Below are 27,913 nucleotides of genomic sequence, written 5' to 3' on the forward strand. Positions count from 1 at the left end.
CAACATCGGACCTTTCCAAGATGGCGCCAGCGTCGCATACTTATCGTCGCTATTATGACAGACACTTCCGGTTGTGCCGAACCCAGGCATTTGAGGCCTGCGGGAGACTGTGCGGGGCCCAGCTTTGCGCTGAGACGCTCTGGCGCCAGAATGGACCGGAGGAAAAAGCCTTTGGATGTTACGGCCTCCTCGGTGAGTGCGGGCACAAATGATGCTACGGGGCTCCGAGTTCTCCTCATGTCCGCTAGACCAGAATCTCGACCTTGTTTCTTCACTCGGGAGACCCAGACCTGGCCTTCCCTCCAACAGGAACCCAGGCCTGGCTCTTCTCAGTTGGGGACCCGGGCCAACTTTTCTTACTTACAGGACCCCGTACTTGGCTTCTCCCCTCGGACGTACACCCGGACCAGGAGCCCCTCCTTAGATCCTGAACCTGGTGTCTTTTCCCGTTTAAGAGTGTCCCTGCCTCCCCTCTGCGACAGCCGGGCCAGGCCTCCTTGCCAGTCCTGTCTCTCTCTGTGCTTGCCGTGCTGACACATTCCCCTTCCTCGTTTCCTTTCCAGTCCGGGGACCAGCAAGGTCCTCCCAGAACATGAGCGAGGGTGACTTATTCCCCGGGTCCGAGAGCGCCCAGCGTCCCGATCAGGAACTAAACAGTTGTGAATGCGCTCATAGGTTGCGGTGCCTGCGGGCTGTAAGGTCTAGCAGGACGTAAGCGGTTTTGGTAAAGTAGCTACTTCGGGGAAGAAAACCTGCTCGGAGTACGTTTCTGTGCATTGTCTTATTGAATCCTCTCAGCTGCTTTAGAGAGTAGGTGCTATTAATATCCGTGTTTTATGGCTGATAAATTTGAGGCCCCGTAAGGGAAAGTGGCTTTCCCCATCTCGCATACAGAATTCTTAGTGATAGAACTGGCGCGCTCAGGCTGTTTGTCATCAGAGCTACTGCCTTTTCTGTCACATGAGAGCAAATTGCCTAATCTTTGATTTAATCTTCAATTACCTGCAAAGTATTAGGATGCAAAGGGAGTGCAAAGGAAAACCACTGTGTGTCCCAATATTTGAGTCTCTTTTCCTTGTCTAATATTGAAAATTAGTACTGGTTATTATGGTTGCGCCTAAGGAATCAAAAAGCTATAAATATTAAAGTTATTCTATCCTGACAGGTTAAAATTTAGCAATAACCGTAGTAGAAATGCCATCTGGAAATGGGTAGTTTTCAGAGCATCTTCCTTTTAAAACTCAAAAGTAGTCATAGAAGAGGAAAATGTGTGGCTAGAAAATTGTTACAGTGAAGAAGGCTCAGAAGAAGGGACTAAAGTTTTTGTGTTTAGAAACTTAGTATGTCCTGGGATGAAACTGCCCTTAGCGTTATTAAATCCCTGCCAAGGCTGCTTTTAAATTGATGTCTTCCAAAATAGATCATTGAACTCAGTCATTTTGATTTCCCTTAGAAGTCAGTCTGTGATGCTGGGCTTTATAAGTATCTGATTTATAGGGAGCTGTATCTGGACCTTTAAAAAGGGAACTGTCATTTTATCTTTCTTTGCGGAGTACACAGTGGTGATTGGTACAAGTGAGAGATAGGCATGGATATTCACCCAACTGCCCTGTTCCCTTTGCCCTGGCCTTTCCTGTTCTTGAACCCTATGATTCAACTAAACTTACAGTTTCTAGAACATACATAAACTTGGAGCTCTTCTCATTCACTCAATCCACTTTATTTCTGGCTGTTGAAATCTTGCCTCTCTCTTTTTTTTTAAGTTTTATTTATTTAAGTAATCTCTACACCCAACATGGGGCTCAAAACTCATGACCCTGAGATCAAGAGTTACACACTCCTCTGACTGAGCCAGCCAGGCGCCCCTTGCCTATCTTTTAAGGCTCAGCTCAAAGCTGTCTCTGATCACTGTGGACAGAAGGAAATGCTCCTGTAGCTGAACTTTTATGCTCTTTTCTTCTACCACCTCCCCCCACCTTTTTAAAGATTTTTTTAAGTAATCTCTACACACAATGTGGGGCTGGAACTCACAACCCCAAGATCAAGAGTCTCATGCTTCACCCCCTGAGCCAGTCAGGTGCCCCTGTTTTCTTCCACTCTTGAAGTCATTTATTACATTTTACTGGTATTTTAAGTTACCTTTTTTTTTTTAATTAGGTTGTAACTGTTTGAGGCAGGAGAATGTCTGTTTCATGTTTGTGTCCTTTTCTTTAGTGCTCAGATAGTTGCTGAACAAAGACATTTTTCTGCAGAAATAATAAATTTTGATGATTAAATGAGATTACAGTATAAAAAAGCCAAGTACAGTGTCAGGCAGAGAGAAGGTATTTAAAGTTGTTAGTTCTTTTTTTTTTTTTTTTAAGATTTTATTTATTTGTCAGAGAGAGAGAGAGAAAGCACAAGCAGGGGAACAGCAGGTGGAGGGAGAAGCAGGCTTCCCGCTGAGCAAGGAGCCTGATGTGGGCCTTCATCCCAGGACCCTGGACCCTGGGATCACGACCTGAGCCGAAGGCAGCCACTTAACCGACTGAGCCACCCAGGTGTCCCTTAAAGTTGTTAGTTCAGTGTGAATCTAACAGATGCAAACTTCATTTACTTTGCTTAATCACTCTCCCCTTAGCCCAGTATTGAAGGTTAGGGTAGAAATACATTACCAACAGAACTGGAATGCAGTATGACTTGGTTTTATTTTGTACATTCAGACATTTAATTTTGTATCCATTATTGTCCATTTATAGGAACTTTAAATCTTACTTTGAGAATTACAAGAACTTGGAAACCTAGTCAGTCATTAGAATTAATTAAATGTTTTTGTTTGCTTATTGGTTTTATTCTAGTTGGTAGACCTTAAGGCTGAACTCTTCCGAAAACAAGAAGAATTCAAACAAGAAAAACTTCTCAAAGATTCTGGCGTTTTGGGAAAACCAAAAACAACTAATAAGGTAAAAATAAGATCTAGTTATCTCCATTAATTCCAAATATGGGGGAATTATACCATACCTAGGTTTTTTGAAAATGTCCTGGTCTCTGCTACATATAAAAAATAAAGGAAACTCCCTTGTAGCTGACCATGTGTATAAAATGTTTTATATTAAAATAGAAATTAGAGCATTTAAAAGAAATTAGAGCATTATAGTACTATAATTACTTAGCTCTTCTTTTGGAAGAGTGCATGTGTTTTTTTTTTTGTTTTTTTTTTGTTTTTTTTTTTTAAGAGTGCATGTTTTAATTAGTGGTTTGTGTACATTCTCATGGAAGATCAGCTGTATAGGTATTATTAATCCAAACAGATAAACAATTAGATAATATAGCAATATAGCAGAAAATGTCAGGGTCTTTAACAGTTGTGAATAGGTTGTGGTATTTATTACTTATATTACTAAATCTATTGAATTAAGTTGTAATCATTCAGGAGATAATAGATAAGTAACTATCTTGTAAAGGAATTCTTTATATAATTTAGGGCTTTTTTTTTTCAGCACTAGCTTTTCCTTGTATAGTCTATTTGCACGACATAGGTTGGCTGTCAGATCTAGTTTTCTCCATTGATTCATAAGATCTAATCCGGTTTTTTTTCTTCCGATGTGTAAGTAGAGATTTTTGTTTTGCAATCACTTGGTTCTGTTTTGTCTTTTTAAATAAATATGCTGCAGAAACCAAGTATCTGGAGCAAACAGAATGCAGGAGTTTCAAATCGAGCTGAGAAGGATGCAGAACAGAAGATCGAGGAACAGAAGACTTTAGACAAAGCAAGGTAAAGTTAAGCTCTGCTAACTGTAGTTGCCTCTGAGGCTACCCAAGCAAAGAAGTGAGAGTTCCACTTTTAGGCTTCTGGATTTACAGTTTTAATTTTGTCATCTTTTCAGTCATATGCTCTATAAATATAAAATAGACTCTAAGAATAATATAATTTGCAGATGTATTTGTAGTCTTAAGAGAAGACATAACCGCAGTCTGAAAGATGAAACAGAGTCCCACTTTGAGCCTTTGTTAGGCTCTAAGATCATCAACAAGTGTTTAAGAAGTGTCCGCGTGGTGGTGTGGCTCTGGCCTACTAGGTAATGTGACAGTAGCATTTAGAAACTAAATTTTCCCCCTAGCTTTTTATTTTGAAAAACTTGAAAACAACAGAATAGTTGAAAGAAGGGTACAATGAATCTTCTAATACTTTTTACCTAAGTTCACCAATTAATGTTTTTCCACATCTGCTTTTGCTTCTCTCTTTCTCTCCTCTTTGTGTGTGTATAGAGAAACTTTGTTAAACATTATGATACTTTGCCTCAAAATATTTCAGTATGTATCCACTAAGAGCAAGGACATTCTCCTACATCACTACGATAATGCTGTCATACCTAAGAAATTTAACACCAATAAAATAATATTATCTATTATATGGTCTATAGGCAGAGTTCACCAATTATCCTGATACAATTAAGTCCTTTATAGTTTTTTTTAAATTTAATCCAGAATTCAAAGATTGCACATTGAATTTAGTTTTCGTATTTTTCTTTCTTTTTCTCTTTAAGAGGGAGACATTTTGGTTATAGCATGGCTTTCTTTCTTTTTTTTAAAGTTTTTTTTTTTTTTTTTTAGTAATCTACACCCAACGTGGGGCTCGAACTCACAACCCTGAGATCGAGATATACACTCCTCTAAGCCAGCCAGGCACCCCAGATGGCATATTTCTTTAGTCTCTTTTAATCTAGACTAATTCCCATGCCTTTTTGTTGTCTGTTATACCATTGCTGTTCTTGAAGAATCCAGACCTGTTGATCCGCAGTGTCCCATAATCTGATTGAGTCACATTAACTGCTTTTGCTTAAGAATATGATGTGCATGGTGTGTCCTTCCTGTTGGATCACAAGAGGTTCACAATGTCAGTTTGAGTTTTTATTGGTGATAAAGTTTGATCACTCAGTTAAGATAGGCCTGCTAGATTTTTCCACTGTAAAGGTGCTTGTCCCCATTTGTAATTAATAATAATCTAAGGAGGGAAACTCTGAGACTATGCTTGTTCACCAACATATTTCCACATCGTTATTACATTGGTGATTTCAAAGTGATGATTTTTCTAATTCTTTCATTCCATTTATTAGCTGACATTCTTCTGTAAAGAACTCTCCCTTATTTGCAGTATCAGTCTAGATTCAGAGAGAACCCCAAGTTTTAATGTCTGTCATGACTCATGTCCTTTTGGATCTATTGCATAATAAAAACTGCAGTAGCAAACAGTGGTCGCTAAGGTTGCTCAGCTCTTCTGGGTCTGAAAAAAAGAGGCAGGATATTAGCACATTTGGGGGATTGTTTTTCTTGGCACTTGACCTGTTCCCAGCAGACATGGGATATGTTAATTTTTGAGACATCTTTCTCACCTACTGGACATATTCTCAGAATTCTAATTTGTTGAAAGGTACTGTAATCTTTTATTCTTTATAAATGTATAAACTCTGTATAACAGAGTTTCCCTGGGTACTTTGCTGTGATTTTTTTTCTGTTCAATGACCTGTTAACGTAATACTTTGGCTTCACTGCGCTTGTGAGGAATCAAGTCTTTCCTTGGTCTGCAGGACTTCTGCGTCTCCGCAGAGCTCAAAACAGGCAGGGGCAGTCCCATGAGGGTGTAAGGCCTTAGGCAAGTTACTTCTCCATTGAGATTTTTCTTATCTGTGAAGTGAGGCAGTTTATACTCAGCTCCTGGAGCTCTTGAGGGGATTAAATGAGTTATGTAGTGTCTGGCACATAGTAGTTTCAGATAAGTGTCCCATGCTCTTGCCCTCTGAATTCCTTCTTTCTTACTCGACTGAAGAAATTATTCCTTGAAATCTCTAATGACTTCCTCATCTACTAAATCCAGTGGCCATTTCTCTGATATCTTGCTTGATCTCCATTATTCATTTGTAGACTCTTCTGCCATCTTCTTTCTGTTACACTGCATCCAGACTCCTTATCCTTTCCCATGCGTTCCTGTACCTGCCTTTCTCTGTCCTTATTTTGTGCCCCTCTCTCCTGTGCTCAGCATCCTCCACCGCTCTGGTCTCTGCTTGAACATACCAAGCTCATTCCCACCTCCTCTTTCCTCTGCCTCACTTGCTTTCTTCCCAAGATCCTCTCATGGTTGGCTTCTTGCTCTATAAGCCTTAGCTCAAATGTCACCTTCAAAAAGGTTTCCCCGGGCTTCCTTTTCTAGCTTAGTGTCCGCCCGGTTACTCTGTCCTGACACCTGTTTTTGTGTGTGTTTTTTTTTTTTTTTTTTTTTTAAGATTTCATTTATTTGAGAGAGAGAATGAGAGACAGCACAAGAGGGAAGAGGGTGAGAGGGAGAAGCAGACCCCCCGCTGAGCAGGGAGCCCAATGCGGGACTCGATCCTGGGACTCCAGGATCATGACCTGAGCCGAAGGCAGTCGCTTAACCAACTGAGCCACCCAGGCGCCCTGTGTTTTGTTTTTTTTAATTAAAGTTTTATTTTCATGAAAAAGTAAGAGTCTATAATGACAGAGGTTATTACATTAAGCCCCCTCTGATATAGGGCAAATTAACCTTTTGGAAGTTGAAGGGCCTCCAGTGGTGAAAACTGCTTTTATTTCCTCCCCTTCACAGCACTTGTCTGAAATCCTCGTTCTCATTGATTCGTTACTGTCCTTCTCCCCTTCTATAACAAGAACTCTATGAGCGTGGGGACTGTGTCTTGTTGACTGCCGAGCCCTTGGTGCCTGAAACAGTGCTTGGCACAGAGGAGGCCTGGAAGCAGTGCCCGTGGAATGAATGTGTAAAATGGGAGAGGACTCTTTCTGACCCAGATGGCAGAGAAGCACATGCCGTAACTGATGGCAAGCTTTCGGGTGTGGTCTAGGCACTCTTCATGGCCACCCTAAGAGGGAGTGCTGTTTTTTTCATCTATTCCAGATTTAGGAATTGGGGGTACAAGAGAGGTGAGGTAAGTCGCTCCAGAGCACACAGCCGTGTGACCAAGGGACTTTATTGTCTCGGGACGCCATTAGAAATGAAATTTTCCATTGTGATTAAGTGTGATTCTTCACAGGCAAAAGCTCAGATGACCTTTTTGGGACTTCTCTTTGCCATCATTAAGTATTTCCAGAATAGAGAATTGCCAGCCATCTTACTGGGTCTGTACCCACTAAAAAATAAACGTCATCAGAATTAATGTGAGCAGAGAGGCTGCTTTATTGAAATACCAGGGTTGATGTTTGTTTTTTATTAGCTGTGTGTCACAAATAAATTATTCATGCTTTGTATAAAACAGATACATATATATTTTTTGACATTTTTAAAATTTAAATTCCGTTAATTAACATATAATGTATTATTGGTTTCAGAGGTACAGATCTGTGATTCATCAGTCTTAGACAACACCCAGTGCTCATTACATCACATGCCCTCCTTAATGTCCATCACCAGGTACTCCATCCTTCCACCCCCCTCCCCTCCAGCAACCCTCAGTTTGTTTCCTTTGTTTAAGAAGAGTCTCTTATGGTTTGTCTCCCTCTCTGGTTTTGTCTTGTTTTATTTTTTTCCTCTCTTCCCCAATGATCCTCTATTGTCTTTCTCTGCTTGACTTATGTCACTTAGCATGTCCTCCAGTTCCATCCCTGTCGATGCAAGTGGTAGGTATTCATCCTTTCTGATGGCTGAGTCATATTCCATTGTATATATATATACGGACACACCACACCTTCTTTATCTATTCATCTGTCGGTGGACATCTGGGCTCTTTCCACAGTTTGGCTATTGTGGACATTGCTGCTATAAACATCGGGGTGCAGGTGCCCCTTCGGATCACTACATTTGTCAGATACTATATTTTTAAGAGACTTGTAAGAAGTTGGTCTTTAGCTACCTTAGAGAAGCCTAATAAGCCATGGATGACCAGGGACCCTTGTCTGAAAACAGTAATGCAAAGAGTTTTCATTGAATTTGGTGTTCTGTTTGGAAGGTTGTGTATAGAAAATGTTTTTGTTTGGACATCTCTCTCCTTTTTTTGGCATTTAACTTAGGTTGTACTTGGCATTTGCATCTGGAATCTTACTTCATTATTTATTTTCAGGTACTGATTGAGAACTTGTGCCAGGTATTGTTTTAGGCCCTGGGCTACAGTCATGAATAAGAGAAACATGGGCCTGTTCTCACAGAACTGACACTTAGTCGACAAAGCGGGCGTCGCTGGGTCTGAGGGTCCCCTTAGGGCGGGGTGGTCAGCTCGAGGTACAGCCGCTGCATCATTAGACGGGCCTCTTGTGCAGGGCACGACACGCAGGCAGCCTTAGCAGGAGTGGCAGGTGTTGGACCATTTCTAATACTTGTCTTTTTTTCTCTAGGGAGAAATTGGAAGAAAAAGCCAAATTATATGAGAAAATGACTAAAGGAGACTTTATAGGTAAACACAATAATTTATTTATACTTCTCTATTTTCTGTAACTTATACAGCCTTATAGTATTTTGTTATTTGTTAGGATAACCGTAAGAACAGGGAGGAAATTGAAGGAATAATACAGATTATTTTCTCTGCTGGCATGGAGACAAGAAAATCCGCAGTAATTGTTGATTGCCTAGTGTGGGCCAGGCTGTGTTAGGTGCTCTAAGGGGACAAACAAGGGCAGTGTAAGCCAGATTCTCTGCCTCTGCCCTCAAGGGGGTCGTCATCAATGGAGGCCAATGATGCAGACTGAAGCAAAGGTAGGAAACGAGGTCTAAATAGACTATCATTATAAACTCTTATAACTATGTTAAAAAAAGACTGAGAGGAGTTATGGGTATATCAGCGTGTTGGAGTTATGTTTCCTTTTCCTTATTTTCTATTTTTTCTGTGATGTGCCTGTAATTCCTTCTAAAATAATAAAAAAATCCCCCTTTCCTCATACCCTCCAGAAAAATAAAACCCAGCCTACAGTTAGATAGCAGAAGAGATTTTACAAGGCAGTGTGTATTTCATTGCCAAAGGCATGTAGGGAAGTCTTTAGGGAGAAGGTAGGCTCTGATAGGGTCTTAAAGGCTTTGGATAGCTGGAGAAAGGGATTCTGCAGGGGAAGAGTGGTGAGAGCAGATCCTCAGAGGGAGGAGAGGGCCAGTGTCGGCAGGACAGACTAGCGTGGCTGGGCCTGATGGGCTGGGAAGGGGGCAGCAGTAGAGAGGCAGGGCTGGAACCCTGGTCATTGGCTACCCAGACAGCCAAACTCCCTCTTCCCAGATGGCAGAGGCATGTTCCCTGCATGGCAGGGAGCCCCGTGGGGGAGAGTCAGGCACTCTCAAAGCTAGGGGACATGGGGAGAGGCCATGTCTTCTTCCTGAAGAAGCAGCAGGGTGTCCTTTAACCGGGAGGCCTCACTATTATGTGGTCTTATAACTCTGCTCTGGGAATGCACATCTCTTTCTCATGTGAGTTATTTTGTGGCTTTAAAAAAAATTAAAGTCTTTTACTTTTGATGCAAACTTGACTTGTATTGTTAATCAAGAAATCAGGTCCAAAGGCCTGTGGATGTGGGGATTTGGTTCTGTCCAAAACAGCAGGCCCTGATGGGCATAGTGGCCCCACGTGTCTGGGCAAGTTGAGTTTTGGAGCCTCAGTTATTCTCCCCTCTACACTGGGGCTCAACACCAGTACTGGGGACATGGAGCCTAGTGTCTGCTCCATACAGCTCGGTACTGTCCTCAGAGAAGAACTGAAGTGACTGTCTAAAATCCAGCATAGTGGGGCGCCTGGGTGGCTTAGTCGTTAAGCGTCTGCCTTTGGCTCAGATCATGATCCCAGGGTCCTGGGATCAAGCCCTGCATCCGGCTCCCTGCTCGGCGGGAAGCCTGCTTCTCCCTCTCCCACTCCCCCTGCTTGTGTTCCCTCTCTGGCTGTGTCTCTCTCTGTCAAATAAATAAATAAAATCTTTAAAAAAAAATAAAATAAAATCCAGCATAGTGAAACTTCACATAAACCTTATTTTGAGTACATCAACTATCTTGGGTTAAATTAAAGTCGTGGATTGTTATTTAACTTTCAGTGTATGTTTTAGCTCAGGCAGATCACAAGCCACACGTCTCTGTGTGCCCTGCAGATCCTCGCACTATGCCTTGCCTGAAAGTGGTGTTCATCAGGTTGAAAAGAATTCAGATGACTTCTTTTACCCTATACAGTGATCCTTAAAACCTATACCATGGCAGTATAATTAGGACTAAGTAATGTCGCCCCTTAATTGGGGAGGACTATGTAGCAACAAAGGTCTATTGCTCTGGTCTGGCAGCGTGAGCATTGCAGTTCTGCTTCGGCATTTTATCATCGGGTGGATGAGTCTCTTGAAATCAAAAGGTTTGATCTTAAAATTGCATTCCAAGACCGTATTGCTCTCTCATTCTGTTGACGAGGCAACAGAAGACTTTAAGCACTTTTAAGACTTTTTTGTGTGGTATGTGTTTCTGATGGCCTATTTGCAGCTTCCCTGTCAGGTCCATGGTGGCTCTGTGTCTTTGAAGTGTTCAGGGAGTGCCGGGGGTGGTGGATGCATCGACTAGTGAACTGTCCAGGGCCAGTGTAGCTGCCCAGTGGTGAATGTGACTGCTTCATATCAATTCCATCTGTGGTTTACTTCTTTGAAAAGAATGTCAAAAATCTGAAAATTGATTTTTCTGTCTTAGATGAAGAAGTGGAGGATATGTACCTTGTGGATTTCACGCAGAAGATCATAGACAAACACAAAGAAATGGAGGTGTTTGGTGCCAATAGAGATTCTAGAAAGGCAGCAGAAAGAGATGATGATGAAGAAAATCTTTCTGAAAAAGATATACCTCCTCCGCAGGACCCCAGTGAAGAATGGTTGGTGATAATGACACAATTTGGTCATGTTAACATTCTCAGACTTGCGTTTACTTTTTTTTTTTTTTTTTTTTTTAAGTAATCTCTATGCCCAACATGGGGCTCAAACTTACGACCCCAAGATCAAGAATTCCTTGTTCTCTCGACTGAGCCAGCCAGGTGCCCCAACTTGTATTTATTTTCCAAAAGTGTATTTGTTTGCGTGTTACCAAACCACTTCTTATTCTTCCTCAGTTTTCTTTCTTTTAAGATTGGATTTACAGATGCAGAAACAGTAACTCCAAAGAAGAAATAATTACAAGACTGAGCCAAGTGCAAAAGGCATTAATACACCTGTTTCATTGGCGTGGAAGAGTTGTTTAGACAGAAGCATGTTCCTTTGTTACCCAGGCTGCTGCCCATGTCATTATTCAGACAGGGAGAGTCACTGTCTAGCCATTGGCGATGTTCATTTCCATAGACAAGAGGCAGCCAGAGCCGGTCCAGTAAACCTTACTGTGGCTGGGACCTTTTCCAGCAGTGAGATAGACGCATTGCGGACCTTGGACCTGCGTAGCACTGGCTCCATCTTTCACTGGCAATACCACCTTGATCAAGTTCCAGCCTTGCTGAGGCTGTTTTCTCACCTGTAAAACAGGTGATTGTTTGGCCTTAAACTCCCTTGGAAATCAGAGAGTATTCTAAGCTACCCAAGAAACTGCTGTCTGTGGAGTAGAAGCAGACCTTTCGTAAACTTTTATTGAAATTATCCTGAATTTTATCTACGTGTAGGTGAATGATGGGGAAGCCAAACTTGTCTTTTCTTTATGAGACCAATACGTCAATAAGTAAAGAGACCAGAATGAAAATTCCCTTCTGATGATTCTCTACTTAACACTTTGTTTAAGACTGGGAATAATCCTACCTGCCCACCCTCCTGCCTGTGCATCTTCCCTTCCAGGCTCAGATAGTCTCATTATTGTGGTCTTAACAAGGAACTGCTTAAGATGGTTTGTAGCACTTGACCTTCTGTCAGCTATTGGCCCTGCTGGCAGGAGTTGGTGATGAGCATGAGAGAGCAGTGCCAGCTACTGAGGATCACAGGGACCCCACATCTTCATACTACTGGGGGTGTTCCCAGTGGTCCAGAAACAACATTCACGTTGGGATAGAACAGATGTTTGCTTAGCTGCTTTCTAAAAATTTATCTTTGGGCTAGGTTTTCTGGCTGCATACTTGGTACAAGCAATCCAAAGGAAAGCACATACAGCGCAGTCTCTACCATGGATGCTTTTCCTCATCCTTTTAGTGTGAGTGATTTCTCCCTCACCCGGACTCTGGTAGCACTTAGATACGCTTCCAGCTCCTTTGGGTCTTAACCTTTTATTTAGTATTGACACACAACTGGCCTCATTACTAGAAGAAGATTTGAGACAAACTTTGGGTCCTTTTTATATCCTCCCTGCTGTTGTTAGGAAGTGTTTCATGGGCACATGCCTTAACTTCCCCCCGGAGCTCGTTGAAGATGACATGACTCTGAGTCCTCCTTTATTACTCTTGTACCTCAAGTAATTGTTTCCCTGGGGCTTGCTCAGTGATTGCTGATTACACAGAGCACTTGCTGACTACTGTCTTGCCACTTCTGTTTTGATGGGATCTGTACATTTTAGAGACCTTCTTCAGAAACAGAATAGCCTATGATTGCTTTTCATAGCAGAAATCTCATCTCCTTTGAAAGGTTTAATGTCTTTTTTTTCCCTTACTAATGCCTGTATGATTACAAGCAATTTGTCAGTGATTTGAAGAGTTTGGAGGGCAATTGAAGGTGTCACATGCCACCATATGGTGAAGGAAGACGCACTGCAAGCAGTTCTAACACTTTTTGTTTTTAAATTAAGCTCCAGAATTGTAACTACTTGTAAAATCCTTTTGGTAGTTAAGTTCCAGGTGGTGGAAAATCTTCCCGCAAAAATACTGTAAATAATTACTCAGACCATCTGGCTAGATGATTTTCTTTTTCTATTCATTAGAAAAAGGGTTGGGGGGGGTGGGAAAGAAACTGCTTTCTGCAGTAGGAGGTTTTATTTCTTGTGGTAAGTAGCGCTAGGACTATAGTAGTAGATTCTCAAACATTCCGTTTTCAAGTCATGGGCTAACAATTGGAATCAGCATGTGGAAGAGGAAAGAAACTGCTAACAAAAGCAAAGCCACATATGTGAGACTCTGACCTTGAGCTGCATGAGCAGTACTGACCCCTTTCTGTGTTTTTAGCACCCTGCTAAAGCCTGGGAAATTCCTTGCCCATAATTAAACAATAAAAAAATCTGTTGCATCATAATGCAATTGAAATGTTTTCTGTGAAAATCTGTCCATATTTCCTGTTGTGGGAAGTTGGTCTTTCATTTTGCCTTGCCGTCTGCCTGGTTCTCTTGGCTGTCTAGTTTGGGCAAAGATGAGGAAAGAGGAACTAAGTAAAAGATAATAGACTGGCCCACTGCCAGGATGCTTTTGCAGTACAAAATGTGTGTTGCTTGGCTTCCTCCTAATTAATGGGTCCTCAAAATATCATGACTTGAGAAATTACTAATTGGAAAGAACTGTACCAATTAGAAGAAATAAAAGAATAAAAAATCAGATTTGGGAAGACTGAGAAAATGAACAAGTTGAGAATGGTACAGAGCTCGGTTATTCTGATGCTGATAAAATATGGGGAATTGTCTAAACCAGATTGAAGTCAGTTCTGAGATGTTGCAGCAAGGGTCTATATGGGGTATTTATTTTTGAAATCAGAGACATACATGATCAATCATTTTCTGCAGTTTCTAAACCTAATGTTTAATAAAGGGCATAATGAGCTTATTGTGTGTCAACTTTAAACTTTAAAAATCATGTTCTTATCAGTGGTAATGGTCTCTCAGGTGGAGGGTTTTTCTTGGTACTGAGGCTTACATTAATTTTTTTATTGTACACCAACTCCCTAACTTAGGGAACCATATGTCATGTACAAAGCTGCCTTCACATGTTTTCACTTTTATTTCAGGGTGGATTATGTGGATTCTTTAGGACGATCTCGGCGCTGTATGAAAAAGGATTTGCCAGATTTGCTGGAGATGGATAAAAATCTTCAAGGGAGGCTGTAAGTGTGTGATATGCAAAGCTTTGCCCAGGTCTGAAATGCAGACACAGGGATTGTTTTGTGAGTGAGGCTGCTTTTAGTTCATTATTTTTGATGGTCCAGTAAGGAGGTTTTTTCTTAACATACAAAAATATTTGCTGAAGTACACTTTTGTGGCTAGCATACACACATAATACACACTCAGGGAACAACCTGAATAGTTAATCACCCATACTGTGTAGCTACTAAAACGGATGGATGAGTTGGAGCTGTATCTGTTTATTTGGAAGGGTGTTTCATATCAGAGTCAAAAATATAGAATGAACCCAATCCAACAAACAAACCTCTGTGGAGAAAGATGTTTAGGAATGTATACTTGGTTATCCCATAGCAAGTGGGAGCAGAGAGGTAGTTAGCTTTTTAACTTTTTCTTTATACATTTTTGCATTTTAAAGTAAGGGCCTTATAGCTAGATTTTTTTTTACAGGGCCTAAGACACATCGAAGAGATAACTTGTTCCCATGCTCCAGGGAATAAAATTGCCCTCACCAAGGGCAGTTTTTATGAGGAAAATGGTGGGAGAAGGTCCACCTTGTCCAAGTCCTTTAGGTTCAGATAGGCCTGGGGTCAGCACAAGGAAGGAAATGCAGAAGCCCTGAGCTATCTGAGAGAGGCCAGGGGGCGCTACCCAGACTGCAGCATGATGCAGCTTCCTCGGCCCTGTGCAGGTAACCATGCATAGGAGGCTCTGCTGCCTCCTCCCCTTTAGCCCAGAACCAGGGTGGAAAGGAAAGGGATTTGTCTCAAGTGCTGAGGCAAGATTCTGGTGTGCTATTGTAACAAGTCAGCTGCTTGATTAAAGAAAGGTTAAGACTGTTTTTGCAGTTTCCCAGTGGTATTGGGTCAGAAACTTCTGTAAGGAAGTTGCTTGTCCATGATCCAGCTTACTGAACTCCCTTATTGTGTGAAGAGAAGCACTGCTGTCTCACGGCTCTTATCTAAAGAGTTTTGCTCTGTTCCCTTACTAGTTTCGTTAGTCCTGCTAATGAGAAAACCTTATTATCCGAAGATATGAGAAAAGAACTTCAGCGCCAGCAATGGGAGGAAGAAGAAAGAGAGGCCTTGAAAAGGCCAATGGGGCCCATCCATTATGAAGACATTCGTGAAAATGGTATGATCATCTTGCAGCTTTTTAAATCTTTTTTTTTTTTAATCTTGAACTAATGGCAAGCATAAAGGGAAGTATAAAGCAGCAGCTCTTATATAGAAATAAAAGATTCTGATTTTGAAATTGAAAATATCTCCTTTGTTCACTTCATAGCCTAGAGAATACTCATATTGGGAATATCATTCCTACAGAGGGTCTATTAATCACAAGGAGATTTTTTTGGCTTAGCTGCTTTTTTTTTTTTTTTTTAAACTTGTGCCAAATATCACTGCGTTTCTTTTAGCTTTGGTAGGAAAGTTAGCCTGAGTCTAATTCATTAATCAGGAAACTCTAATCTTTTGAATAATTTGATTCATTTCAGAGGCCCGGCAACTTGGTGTTGGATATTTTGCTTTTGCTCGAGATAAAGAGTTGAGAAATAAGCAGATGAAAACATTAGAGATGCTGCGTGAACAGGTAAAAATTAAATTCAGAATTGATGTTAAGAAGTATTTGAGCGATTGGTTTCTTGTTGCACCATATTACAAAAACAATCTATTGGGGCGCCTGGATGGTTCAGTTGTTAAGCATCTCCCTTCGGCTTAGGTCATGATCCCAGGGTCCTGGGATCAGGCCCTGCGTTGGGCTCCCTGCTCAGTGGGGAGCCTGCTTCTCCCTCTCCCACTCCCCCGCTTGTGTTCCCTCTCTGCTGTGTCTCTCTGTCTCAAATAAATAAATAAAATCTTTAAAAAAAAATCTATTATTTATTTAAGTCAATTAATTAATTTTTGAGCAAGAGAGAAAGAGAATGAGAACCAAGTAGGGGGAGGGGCAGAGGGAGAGGGAGAAACAGACTCTCAGCTGAGCAGGGAGCCTGATGTGGGGCTCCATCCCAGGACCCAGAGATCATGATCTGAGCCGAAGGCAGACGTGTAACTGACTGAGCCACCCAGGCACCCCACAGTCTATTTTTCAAATTGGTATTCAGAATGGCTTTTTTTTTTTAAAGAAATGTTATATTTAGGGACGCCTAGGTCACTGCCTGTGCCTCTGCCTGCCGCTCCTCCTGCTTGTGCTCTGTATCTCTCTCTCTCTGACAAATAAATAAAATCTTAAAAAAAAAAATGTTATATTTATTTAATAGTTAATACTCAGAGCAGTGATGGACAAAAGTGCATCAAATTTTCAATTTTATTAAAGATTGATATTTCTGATATTTAATAATGTTATAGCCGTAAACCAGATATTTTATTATTACTTTTTAATTGAAGTGAAATTGACACATAGCATTATATTACTTTCAGGTGTACAACATAACTATTCAATATTTGTGTCTATTGGGAAATGATCACCACGTTAAGTCTAGTTAACATCCATCACCGCATAGTTACAAAATTTTTTTTCTTGTGTTGAGAACTTGTAAGGTCCACTCTCTTAGCAACTTTCAAATATGTGTTACAGTATTATTAACTGTGGTTGCCATGTGCTACATTATATCCCCATGACTTGTTTATTTTATAACTGGAAGTTTAAGTACCTTTTGATTCCCTTCACTCATCCCCTCCCCCCTCCCCCCCACTCTGTCAACCACCAATCTGTTCTCTGTATCTATAAGCTTGTATTTGGGGATTTTTGAGGGGGTGGAGGTTAGAGTCCACATATAAGTGAGATCATACTGTATTTGTCTTTTCCTGTCTAACTTATCTCACTTAGCATAATGGTTTCAAGGTCCATCCGTGTTGTTCAAATGGCAAAATTTCCTTCTTTTTTATAGCTGAATGATATTCTGTTCCACATATATATAAACACACACACACATACATGCACACACACGCCTTTATTCATCCATTGATGGACACTTAGATTGTTTCCATATCTTGGCTATAATTCTACAGTGAACATGGGGGTGCAGATATCTTTCAAGTTAGTGTTTTTTTTTCATTTTCTTCAAATAAATATGCAGAAGTGGAATTGCTGGATCATATGGTAACTCTATTTTTAATTTTTTGAGGAACCTCCATACTGTTCTCCACAGTGGCTGCACCAGTTTGCATTCCCACCAACAGTGCACGAGGGTTCCCTTTTTTCTACATCCTTGCCAATAATTTTTATTTTCTGTCTGTTTGATAATAGTCACTCTAACAGGTGTGAGGTGATATCTCACTGTGGTTTTGATTTGCATTCCCTTGATGATTAGTGATGTCCGGCATGTGTTTATAGGTCTGTTGGCCATCTGTATGTATTCTTTGGAAAGATGTCTATTCAGGTTATCTCCTGGGGGTTTTTTGTTTTTTTGTTTTTGTTTGTTTCTGTTTTTTTCTCATCTGCCTGTTTTTTAATTAGATTGGTTTTTGTGGGTTTTTTCTTTCTCACTTTTTTTTTGTACTGCATTGTATGAGTTCTCTGTATATTTTGGACATTAATCCCTTATCAGATAATATGATTTGCAAATATTTTCTCCCATTCAGTAAGTTGTCTTTTCATTTTGTTGATGGTTTCCTTTGCTGTGCAGAAACTTTTTAGTTAGATGTAATCCCATGTGTTAATTTTTGCTTTTTTTTTTTTTTAAAGATTTTATTTATTTATTTGAGAGAGAGAGAATGAGAGAGAGAGAGCATGAGAGGGAGGAGGGTCATAGGGAGAAGCAGACTCCTCGCTGAGCAAGGAGCCCGATGCGGGACTCGATCCCGAGACTCCAGGATCATGACCTGAGCCGAAGGCAGTCACTTAACCAACTGAGCCACCCAGGCGCCCTAATTTTTGCTTTTGTTGCCTTTGCTTTTGGTGTCACATCCAAAAAATCATGGCCAAGACTGATGTTAAGGAGCTTACTGCCTATGTTTTCTTCAAGAAGTTTTATAGTTTCAAGTCTTATGTTCAAGTCTTTAGTCCATTTTGAGTTAATTTTTGTGTATGACGTAAGATAGTGGTCCAGTTTCATTCTTTTGCATGTGGCTGTCCTGTTTTCCCACCATTTATTAAAGAGATTGTCCTTTTCCCATTATATATTATTGGCTCTTTTGGCATAAATTAATTGACCATATATGGTTGGGTTTATTTCTGGGCTCCCTTTTCTGTTCCGCTGATCTCTGTGTCTGTTTTTATGCCAATATCATACTGTTTCAGTTATTATAGCTTTGTACTATAGTTCAGAATCAGGGAGCCTGATGCTTCCAGTTTTGTTCTTCTTTCTCAAGAATGCTTTGGCTTTTCAAGATCTTTTGTGGTTCCATATAAATCTTAGGGTTGTTTGTTCTATTATTATGAAAAATATTTGTTGGAATTTTGATAGAGATTGCATTGAATCTTTAGATTGCTTTGGGTAATATGGACATTTTATCAATATTAATTCTGCCAATCTATGAGCATGCTGTATTTTTCCATTTCTTTGTGTCTTCAGTTTCTTTCATAATTGCCTTTAGTTTCCCTTGGTTAAATGTATTCCTAGGCATTTTATTCTTTTTGATGTAATGGGAATGTTTTCTTAATTTCTTTCCGATAGTTTATTAGCCTATAGAAGTACAACAGATTTGTGTATGCTGATTTTGTACCCCATAACTTTTTTTTTTAAGATTTTATTTATTTATTTGAGAGCGAGAAGACAAGCAGTCTGAGGAGCAGAGGGAGAGGGAGAAGCAGACTCCCCGCTGAGCAGGGAGCCCGACATGGGGCTAGATCCCAGGACCCTGAGATCATGACCTGAGCTGAAGGCAGATGGTTAACTGACTGAGCCACCCAGGTGCCCCTGTACCCTGCAACTTTACTGAAGCCATTTATTCTAACAGTTTTTGGGTGGCATCTTTAGGGTTTTCTATATATAATATCATGTCTTCTGCAAATAGTGACAGTTTTATCACTATTACTTATCAGTATCAGAATGCTCTTATAGTTTCACGAAGGTACTTGCTGTTCTATTTTGGTGTTTCAGACTTTAAAATTATAGCTGCTCAGAAGTAACTTATGTAACTTTGATGTTTTAAATTTGGTTTTAAATATGGTACTTTTGGAGTGGCCTGGGTAAGAAAATAGAGAGTTATTTAAGGGATTTATTTAAGGGATTAAGGAGTAGAACAGAATTGGTTGGTTTCCTTGAATGTGAAGATTCCAGGATGCTCTGTGAACACTCGCTAAACTTAGAAAACACACCCAGAGGGCTTGTATAAGAGGACCTCATAGGTCTGCGTTTTGAAGAGCTCAAGGCTAGCTTCTTAGAGGTGGCATGAAAACCAATTAGCCTCTTTTTAAAATAAAATAAATTATTTCATCCCTTTAAACAGAAATATTGTGAATTTGGCTTACAGTAAATAATGTTCTAATTTTCTTTTGTATTCAGACAACAGATCAGAGAACAAAACGAGAGAACATAAAGGAAAAGCGAAAGGCTATGTTAGAAGCAAGACTTGCTAAACTCCGACAAAAAAAGATGAAAAAGTCAAAAGAAGATGGAGCAGAGGAAGAAAATAGAGGTATATCATGGCGCATGTATCTGACCTTCAAAAGGAAAAATTTTAGTTCCATTGATGTCTCAACAAGTAGGACTGGCAATATGGAAAGGAGTCATTTCGTTTTATTCTCTAAGCAAGCAGAGTACCTCTGAGGTACTGCCAGGAACAGGTTTTTATAACCAGAGTGGTGCAGGGTGACACTCCAAAGAATCTTTTTCTATAGACAAAAATACTAACAAACAGGACATTGTGTTACTTCATAGAACGGCATGGTTTTTTAGTAACAGACTTAACTGAGAGAAGAGATGTTTTAAGATAAAGTTGAGTTGTACACACACGTTTTGGACCGAATTTCTTTTGCTATAGCTGTATGTTTTTTGGTTATTATACATTCATTTATTTTAAAGAAGAAATATATTCACAAAATCAGATAAAAGAAAGAATTTACAAATATGAGCCTGGATGGCTCACGAAAGGTCACAGTGTGTGGAAACACTGTTACATGTGTTCCTGCTGGCTTGCTGCCTGCAGTGTGAGTTACCCTAATCTGGGCTAAGCTGTGCTGACCGAGACCCCTGCATGGACTGGCTCACACAAGGTGGAAGTCTGTTTTCTATTTTAATGCTTTAGAGGTGGTGGGTTTTCAGGCAGGTAGTGGCTCTGCTCCAGATGGTCAACCAGGCCCAGCTTCTTCCTGTCTTCCTGCTTCTGCCATCCCTAGAGTGTTGCTCTACCTGCAGGGTGGAGGCTTGTTCCCTAGCACCTGTTCGCAGCCCAGCCCGAGGGAAGGGGAAGGAGGGGGGAGGAACCAGCTTCTTTAGGAATGTGAATCGAAGGCACACACAACCCACGCATTTACATCCCACTGGCCCGAATGCAGCTGCAGGGGGCTGGGGAATGGCCCGTCTAGTGAGGTGGCCACACCCGCAGCTGAAACTGGGGGCGTTGTGTTCCCAGGAGGAAGAAGGGGGTGTGGGTGTCAGGGGCATGTACCAGCCTCTCCAGCCCTAACAGAGGCCTGTGCCAAGCCACTGGCCATCTTCAGATCTGAACACAGCTTCAGCTGAGCTCTGAAAGGAGACCAGAAACACTGAGGAATTGGGAAGTCACCAGTGCCGTTTTGTATGACGCTAGGTCCCTGAAACATGTTAAGCTCTGCATACTGTTTCTCTGTTTTTGCTCTACTCCTCAACATCTGTCATTTCCACAACATGTGAAGTGCCAGCACAGTGGTTTTTAAAAACCCATTTTCTTTAAAAATCTGGCCAAAGGTGAATAGCCTGCGGCCTGTTGCCATGCGTCAGCTCTTCATCACCCTATGTCCCCTTGCTTTGTCTGAGACTCCTTCTTTAGTTGAGTAATTGGGGATTTCTGGCCCTTCAGTTGTTGGTCTGGGGAAGCGGGGTGCCATAGTGGGAAACACAGACTTTGAAATCCATCCAACCTGGGTTTGGATCCTGGCTCTGTCTATTTCTCCTTGTGTAGCATTTCTGAGCTTAATTTTCCTCATTTATAAAGTAGAAAAACCAATACTGACTTTGTTAGGGTTATTACAAGAATTACACGATAGGTGCTCATCAAATACTAGTTACTGCTTTTACTCTCAAGATTAGCGTGTTATATTTATTGATTATTTTTTAAATAGCTTTAAGCTTTACTATAATAATGTCTTATTCTCTGGCAAAAAATAGATGTTATTGGACCTTTGCCACCAGAACCAGAGGCTGTGCCAACTCCACGTACTGCTGCCCAGAGTAGCAAAGTGGAAGTCATTGTTCAGGAGAGGAAGGATACCAGGCCCGGAGTGCCCCATGTCCGAGAGTGGGACAGAGGAAAAGGTAAGGGGGCATGGGCTTCAAGGTATAAATCCTTTCCAGTGATGGGCCTTGCACAGATTTTTCTGGTTCATCTCAGTATGATTCTCATGGGTCTTAGTGGTCCCTTGAGGTTTAAGGAATTCTCCAGATCTTTCGACTGGGTTCTTCTTAGTACCCAGGCACTAGCTGTTTGTAAACAGGGGTACTAGAAAGTGTGATCATAAAAGACCAGGGTCTACAATACATCATTTCAAAAGGACAATTTTTTAGAAGCACTGGGTGAAGTTTTGTAAATTCGTGCTACCCCCATGTGGCTTTACAGCTTTGGAATGCCCTTTCTCAGGAGCCACTTTTAAAAATCTTACAAGGTTTGGTATTTTAATGTCCTCTGTGTTCTTTAGCGTCTCCTTTACGTTCAGTTGAAAATAGTCTGCATCTGTACACCGTGATGCCCACAGCAGCTTCTTGTTGGAAGAGGCTATGATTTATGTCTCTTCAAACGAGATGGTTAGAATAGTACATTAGCTCATGCTGTTTGAGCTGATGAGGTCCAAGTGTCAAGTAAAAGATAGGCAAATAGGCGAGTGCCTTAGGTTAGTGCTGCTGTTAGCAGTAGAGCTGAAATACCAAATGAGATTTGGACAGGTGTCTTTTTGTGTCTTCTAAAACTCAATAAAGGTCAAAATTTGTGTTTGGTTGTGAAGTACCTACATCATGTCAAGCAAATAATCTGAGGGTTTGATTTTTCTAGATTTCTCTTTCAGTTATAATTTTAGTGCCTTTTTGGCAATACTTCCAGAACCTACCAGCCTTCCCCACAGAGCCTTCCTTGAATTTTTCCCCATCTGGAAGTAGGCACTCCCTTTTCCTTATATTTTTGTAGGCATTACATAGACCTTATATTATGTTATTGCTATCCTTGTTCTCCAGAGAATGGGAGTTGGCTTTTAATATATAATAATAGAGAAGTAATAATGATCAGTTCTAATAATACTCTTTCTTATTTTTACTAGAATTTTCCTTTGGGTACTGGTCGAAGAGGCAGTCAGATCTCCGGGCCGAGAGAGATCCTGAGTTTGCTCCACCATCAGATTACTTTGTGGGTCAAAAGAGAACTGGTACCTTTGGTAGCCAGACATGGAACAGACCTGCACCTGCACAGAGTGACTCAGGACAGCGCTCTGGCCAGAGCCATGACCCCAGCTCTTCACATACATCATCCACTCCCGCCCCCAGCAGGCCACCACAAGCCGCCACAGTCACTTTCGAAACTCTGGATGATATGATATCATATTATAAACAAGTGACATGAACTTCAAAACCATTCTCACTTGGGTCTATACTGTGATGGTGCCTTTTTCTCCCAAATTAGGGAAAATATAACTTAGAGACAGAATAGTATCTTTCTCCTCCTGTCCTTTCCCTAGATGATACAGACTTCAGGTTGGGTTTGTCAGCAAGGAAGAAAGTGAATGGTACTTCGGGAATTCTGTGGCCACTTGGCTGTTCATTTCTTTCTGATTGATATGGTGACCTGTCTGCCTGGATTTATGTGTAAGCTGTCATAATATGACCCTGAGGAGTTTGTAATCCTGTTTCCTACCCACTCCCTTGGCTTATTTGATTTAAGCGTTCCATTCCTTTCCTTTTGTAAATACTAGCATGCAGCTCTCTTTGTTCCAACGATTCAGCTTCCATATCAGTTGATGGAGCATCTGTCAGGAGGCATGTTTGCCTGTCAAAGTGGCAAATGAGGGGACACTGTGTGGGGCAAGTGGTTTAGTCTCTAAGGGGACCCTGAAGCTGGTGGACTGCTAAGCAATAACATTTGAAATGATAAAGAAGACCAGGAAAGAGAACCTCATAATCCAGAAAGGTAGAAGGTGAAGTCACTTTTATTGTCAGCACACAGGCCTTATGGGCATTCATTGTGTGTGGAGTGCCTGGGGCCCATTTGGAGGCTGTTCGCTGAGTCAGAGAGTGAGAGGCTCCTTAGCTTAAGGGTTAGTTTTTCAGCTGGGCCTGTCTCTCTGCTGTGCCCCCTGTAGGCCCTCATCACTTTCAGGAGCCACATCACCTCAGAAGTCTAATTAAAATAGACCTGGGCTGGAGTGAGAGGCAGGGAGGTCTCTTCATCTTTACTACCAGTGAGTTAGTGAGCAGAGCTCCGGAAGCATTTCCTGTGCCTGAATACATCCCGTCCTCTGCCTGCTGCACCTCCGTGTCTTCTCAGCTCCAGACAAGCAGTGGGAGTTGGCCACCAGGCCCATAGGGCTCCAATGGCTGCCTCCCAGGCCAGTGAATTCTGTAAGAACATGCTAGAGCAGATCTTCCAAGTGCCAGAAGGAGCCTCTACTCCAGTGGGCTCTGATCCACATAGTTTCAGTGGTGTTGATGGGAGTGCTCCTTACAGATTGCAAACTAGAGCCCAGAAAGGGTCAACGATTTGTCCAAGGTCCTGTGGCATCAAACGGCAGTTCTGGGACTTAAATGTAGCTTGTTTAGGCTCATGTTTGCTCCAAATTCGATTTCTCCAGTGCCCTCTGCTCTCAGTCTTGTCACTCCAATATCAAGTAGTACTAGACAAAAATCCCAAATTCTTGCAAACTTAACCTCTGAACTCTGTGCCAAGGGTAAAGTTGCCTGTCCTAAGGGTCATTCTGTCAGTCTGATCAGGCAAATACCTCTTTTTAAAAATAATACATTAAAATCAACTGACCCAGCCACCTTTTTGCAGAAATTGATAAGCTGATCCTAAATTTGTATGGAATTGAAGAGACCCAGAATATCCAAAACAATCTTGAAAAAGAACAAAGTTGGAGGACTCACACTTCCTATTTCAAGACTTACTACAAAGCTACAGGAATCAAAGCAGTGTTGGTACTGACAGGATAAGCACCTAGATCCATGGACTAACACTGAAGTCCAAAAAGAAAGCTATATTTCTGTAGTCAATTGATATTTGACAGTGGTGCCGAGGCCATCCAGTGGGGAAAGAATAGCTTCTTCAACAGATGATTTTGGGACAGCTGACTATCCACACGCAAAAGAATGAATTTGGACCCATAACTTGGGCCATAAACAAAACCAACCCAATGTCAAAATGGATTGAAGACCTAAACATAGGAACTAAAACTACAAAACCAACTGAAACAGCTTGTAGGACGAAGGGAGAGGAGACAGAAAAAGAAAAATTGGAATAGTAGAAAGAAAAAATAGAATTATTAGTTATACTGGAATCAAAAAAAATGGAAGAAGGGAAGGAAGAAAACAGACAAATGAGAAAGATGGAGAGAGGGTATGGTTATAAGGTAGAGCAGAAGGACTTGAGAGACTGTTTGTGGAGAAGGGACAGGAAGTCTGGTCAGGCAGCAGTAAGCCCTGTGGGAGCCAGTGGTCATGAGAGGGATCCCCAAATAACCTTTTGTCGCCAGGATGGCCCAACCTAAGGTGGACGGCAAAGCACTCTGCACGTTGGCTCATGGTCACTGTCGACTAGTAACTGTAAGTCATTTTCTCTAGGATTTCAAGACTATATAAACATTTCTCATTTTGTCTTAGCATACAGGTAGTTTAGTGTTTCGGGAGCCCAGTTGTTACATCCTCTTGCCTTTCAGACCCAGAGTTCAAGTGTTGACGCAATTCTGGTTTTACCATTTCTCATGGGCCTGTTTTGCACATGTGTATCCAGCAGATGGCGCCAGCATTCTCAAGACTTCAGATTTCACTCTGCAACAGCACCGCCCAATAGAAATATGATGTAAGCCGTTTTCAGTTTTCTGGGAACCACATTAAAAAAGTGAAATTAATTTTATGACATACTTTAACCCAGTATATCCAGACTATTTCAACATTTAATTATATTAAAAATACTGAAATATTTTATATTTCTTTTCACACCAAGTGTTAAAAAATCTGTATGTCCACTGATGGACATCTCAATTCAGATGCTAAATTTTCATCAGGAGTACTTGGTCTATATTTATATTTCTTAGAATATACAGTGAAAAAGTAGATTCACACACCCAAGTTGTTCCAAACACACAAACCTTTCCGAGTTTGCCAGTAACTGAATCAAATATCAGTTCTTAATACAATTTTAGTTCCTTAGTCATACTAACCACATTTCAGATGCTTAGAAGACACGAGGCTAGTGCTACTGTGCTGCATAGCACAACTCTGATCTGTTTTTATAGGCTTCAGGGTCTGACTACACATAACCCTTCCCTTAGTAACTAAAGGATTGATAAACATTTCTTCCAGGCATGCATTAAGCACGCAAGCTATTCTCACGGCAGTGTTTAACTCGGAGGCAAGGAGTCGTGAAAACATGACCACACCTTATTCATTTTTTTGTAGAGCTAAGCGAAATGTTTTGGATCAGAAATTGCTTTGAATTATTTGTTTTCATTGTAATCTTTCCTCTAGGCCTTTGTGTGTTTTGATACAGTCCCTTTGAATTGGCTAAATAAATCATTTTGTTTGCTTGCAAAATTCCCAAAGGAGAAACTTTAAATCCATATACATGAGATTGCTGCTATGTTTAGCCATACATTTGCCAAAGATTTGTGGGATCGTTTATTTCCTCTTAAAGCCACAGTGCAGCCTGCAGGATGGTTTTCAGCTAACCTTGTTGTGACATCGAGATGAGGCAGTAGAATTTAGAATTTGGAACAGGGGTGGGTACTGGTCTTTACAGTTAATACCACATAGAGGAGCCACGCCATATGTGCTTAGTTTCTTTTTCAGCCAGTGCATTGAACTAAGTCAGTTATATATCAAGCAGTTCCTGTAAAAAGCTATATGGCTAAGGTAAGTGATGATAATTAGAATTTGTTGACCTGCTGAAAATCGTGAGAGAAAATGAAACCCCCTGGCCCTTCCACCCAGCCCTTGTGAGCTGCCTTGGTGAGGCATTTAGCTAGTATAGGTTATGGACATCTAGCTTAATGTTTAACGTTTAGGGTCGGGGGGAGAGAATGATGTAATAGGTGTACATTATTGTCTAGGAAAACTGGAAAAAAACGAAGCAAGGCGTTTTAATGAAAACCTGGCTCTCAGGCCCAGTATTGATCTGTTACTGTGTTTCTTAATAAATCCTGGGCTGCATTTATATACACATGCATATTATTAAGTGCATGTTTGTCCAGTGATGGGAATGGTCAGAAATATTCTCTGTCAACCTCAATTTAAACAGCTTCTTTCTCCACCACATTTCTAACTGCCACGTTCTTCCTAACTCTGAAAACTCGCCTGCTTGGTGGCAGTTTTGCCTGGTGGTAAGCATTTTCACTGGGGTACGTTGTTTTCTATTTCTCTTTCTGATCGTTATCAGCAATGAAGCTTCCATGAACTTGAACATGGGGGGTAGTTTTAGACACTTGACCCCTCAATGCCCCTTGCCCTGCCCCACACCTCTCTGTACATGTTGTTCAGGGTTGTTTATGTAAACTAGAAACACAAAAGTAGGCCCTGTTCACAGCCCAGTTCTCCCAGGTCACAAATACATCTGAGAACGGCACTGCTATCTTTGCAGGGGACCCAGGATTTATTGTCTTCTTTCCAAAAATGAATTGATTTTTTTTATCGAGGTTTAGTTTACATATAACATACTAGTTTCAGTTGTACAACCTAATGACTTGACATTTGTATATATTACAAAGTGATCACCATTTTACCATCCATCACCATACATACAGAATTCTTTTTCTTGTGATGAGAACTTTTAAGATCTATTCTCTTAGCAACTTTCAAATATGCAGTACAGTATTAACTATAGTCACCATGCTGTACATTATATTCCCATGGCTTATTTATTTTATAACTGGAACGTTGCAGTTTCTGACTCCCTTTACCCATTTCGTCCACCCCCATCCTCTCCCTCCGGCAACCACCAGTCTGTTCTCTGTTTCTGTGAGCTTGGCTTTTTGGTTTTTTGGGTTTTTTTAGATTCCACTTATAAGAGAGATCATATGGTATTTGTCTTTCTCTGTCTGACTTATTTCACTTAACATAATGCCCTCAGGGTCCATCCATGTTGAAACTGGCAAGATTTCCTTCTTTTTGTGGCTGTGTAATATTCCATTATATATGTGAGTCACATTTTCTTTATCCATTCATCTATCAATGGACACTTAGGTTGCTTCCATATCTTGGCTGCTGTAAATAATGCTGCAATGAACATGGGGGTGCAGATATCTTTTCCAGTTGGTGTTTTTGTTTTCATTGGATAAATACCCAGAAGTGGAATTCCTGGATCATACAGTAATTCTATTTTTAATATTTTGAGGAACCTCCATATTGGTTTCCATAGTGGTTGCACCAATTTACATTCCCACTAACAGTGTACGAGGGTTCCAATTTCTCCACATTCTCTCCAACACTTGTTATTTCTTGTCTTTTTGATGATAGTCATTCTAACAGGTGTGAGATGATATCCCATCGTGGTTTTGATATGCATTTCCCTGATGATTAGGGATGTTGAGCATTTCTTCATAATTTACAAAAATCATCTTTACCTTAGAAGAGGCTTTATATCTCTGCTTCCAATTATAATCTACATAAGTTTTAAGGGATGTGTGACCAAAGTAAACATA

At 40.9% G+C, this 27,913-nt stretch overlaps 1 protein-coding gene across 1 annotated transcript; it reads left to right on the forward strand.

Annotated features, from left to right (window-relative positions):
- CCDC174 (coiled-coil domain containing 174) lies at window positions 1-27,913 on the forward strand. The gene is made up of 11 exons (XM_045904274.3): window positions 1-192; window positions 2,838-2,942; window positions 3,654-3,754; window positions 8,335-8,393; window positions 10,637-10,814; window positions 13,834-13,929; window positions 14,937-15,079; window positions 15,438-15,532; window positions 19,389-19,521; window positions 21,192-21,338; window positions 22,331-27,913. Exons 1-11 carry the CDS (start codon window positions 55-57, stop codon window positions 22,627-22,629), a joined length of 1,494 nt encoding a protein of 497 aa, XP_045760230.1. The 5' UTR covers window positions 1-54; the 3' UTR covers window positions 22,630-27,913.

Source organism: Mirounga angustirostris, unplaced genomic scaffold (genome assembly GCF_029215605.1).
Source record: "Mirounga angustirostris isolate CCGP_5_RB_7025 unplaced genomic scaffold, mMirAng1.0.hap1 SCAF_1, whole genome shotgun sequence".
In the NCBI taxonomy this organism is placed as follows: Eukaryota; Metazoa; Chordata; class Mammalia; order Carnivora; family Phocidae; genus Mirounga; species Mirounga angustirostris.

Bases quoted from the DNA above. Each gene is read 5' to 3' on its own strand.
- CCDC174 (XM_045904274.3), top strand. From the start codon at position 55: ATGACAGACACTTCCGGTTGTGCCGAACCCAGGCATTTGAGGCCTGCG. The intron at 193-2,837 runs GTGAGTGCGGGC...GTTTTATTCTAG, and splicing joins TGGATGTTACGGCCTCCTCG to TTGGTAGACCTTAAGGCTGA. The intron at 21,339-22,330 runs GTAAGGGGGCAT...TATTTTTACTAG, and splicing joins AGAGTGGGACAGAGGAAAAG to AATTTTCCTTTGGGTACTGG.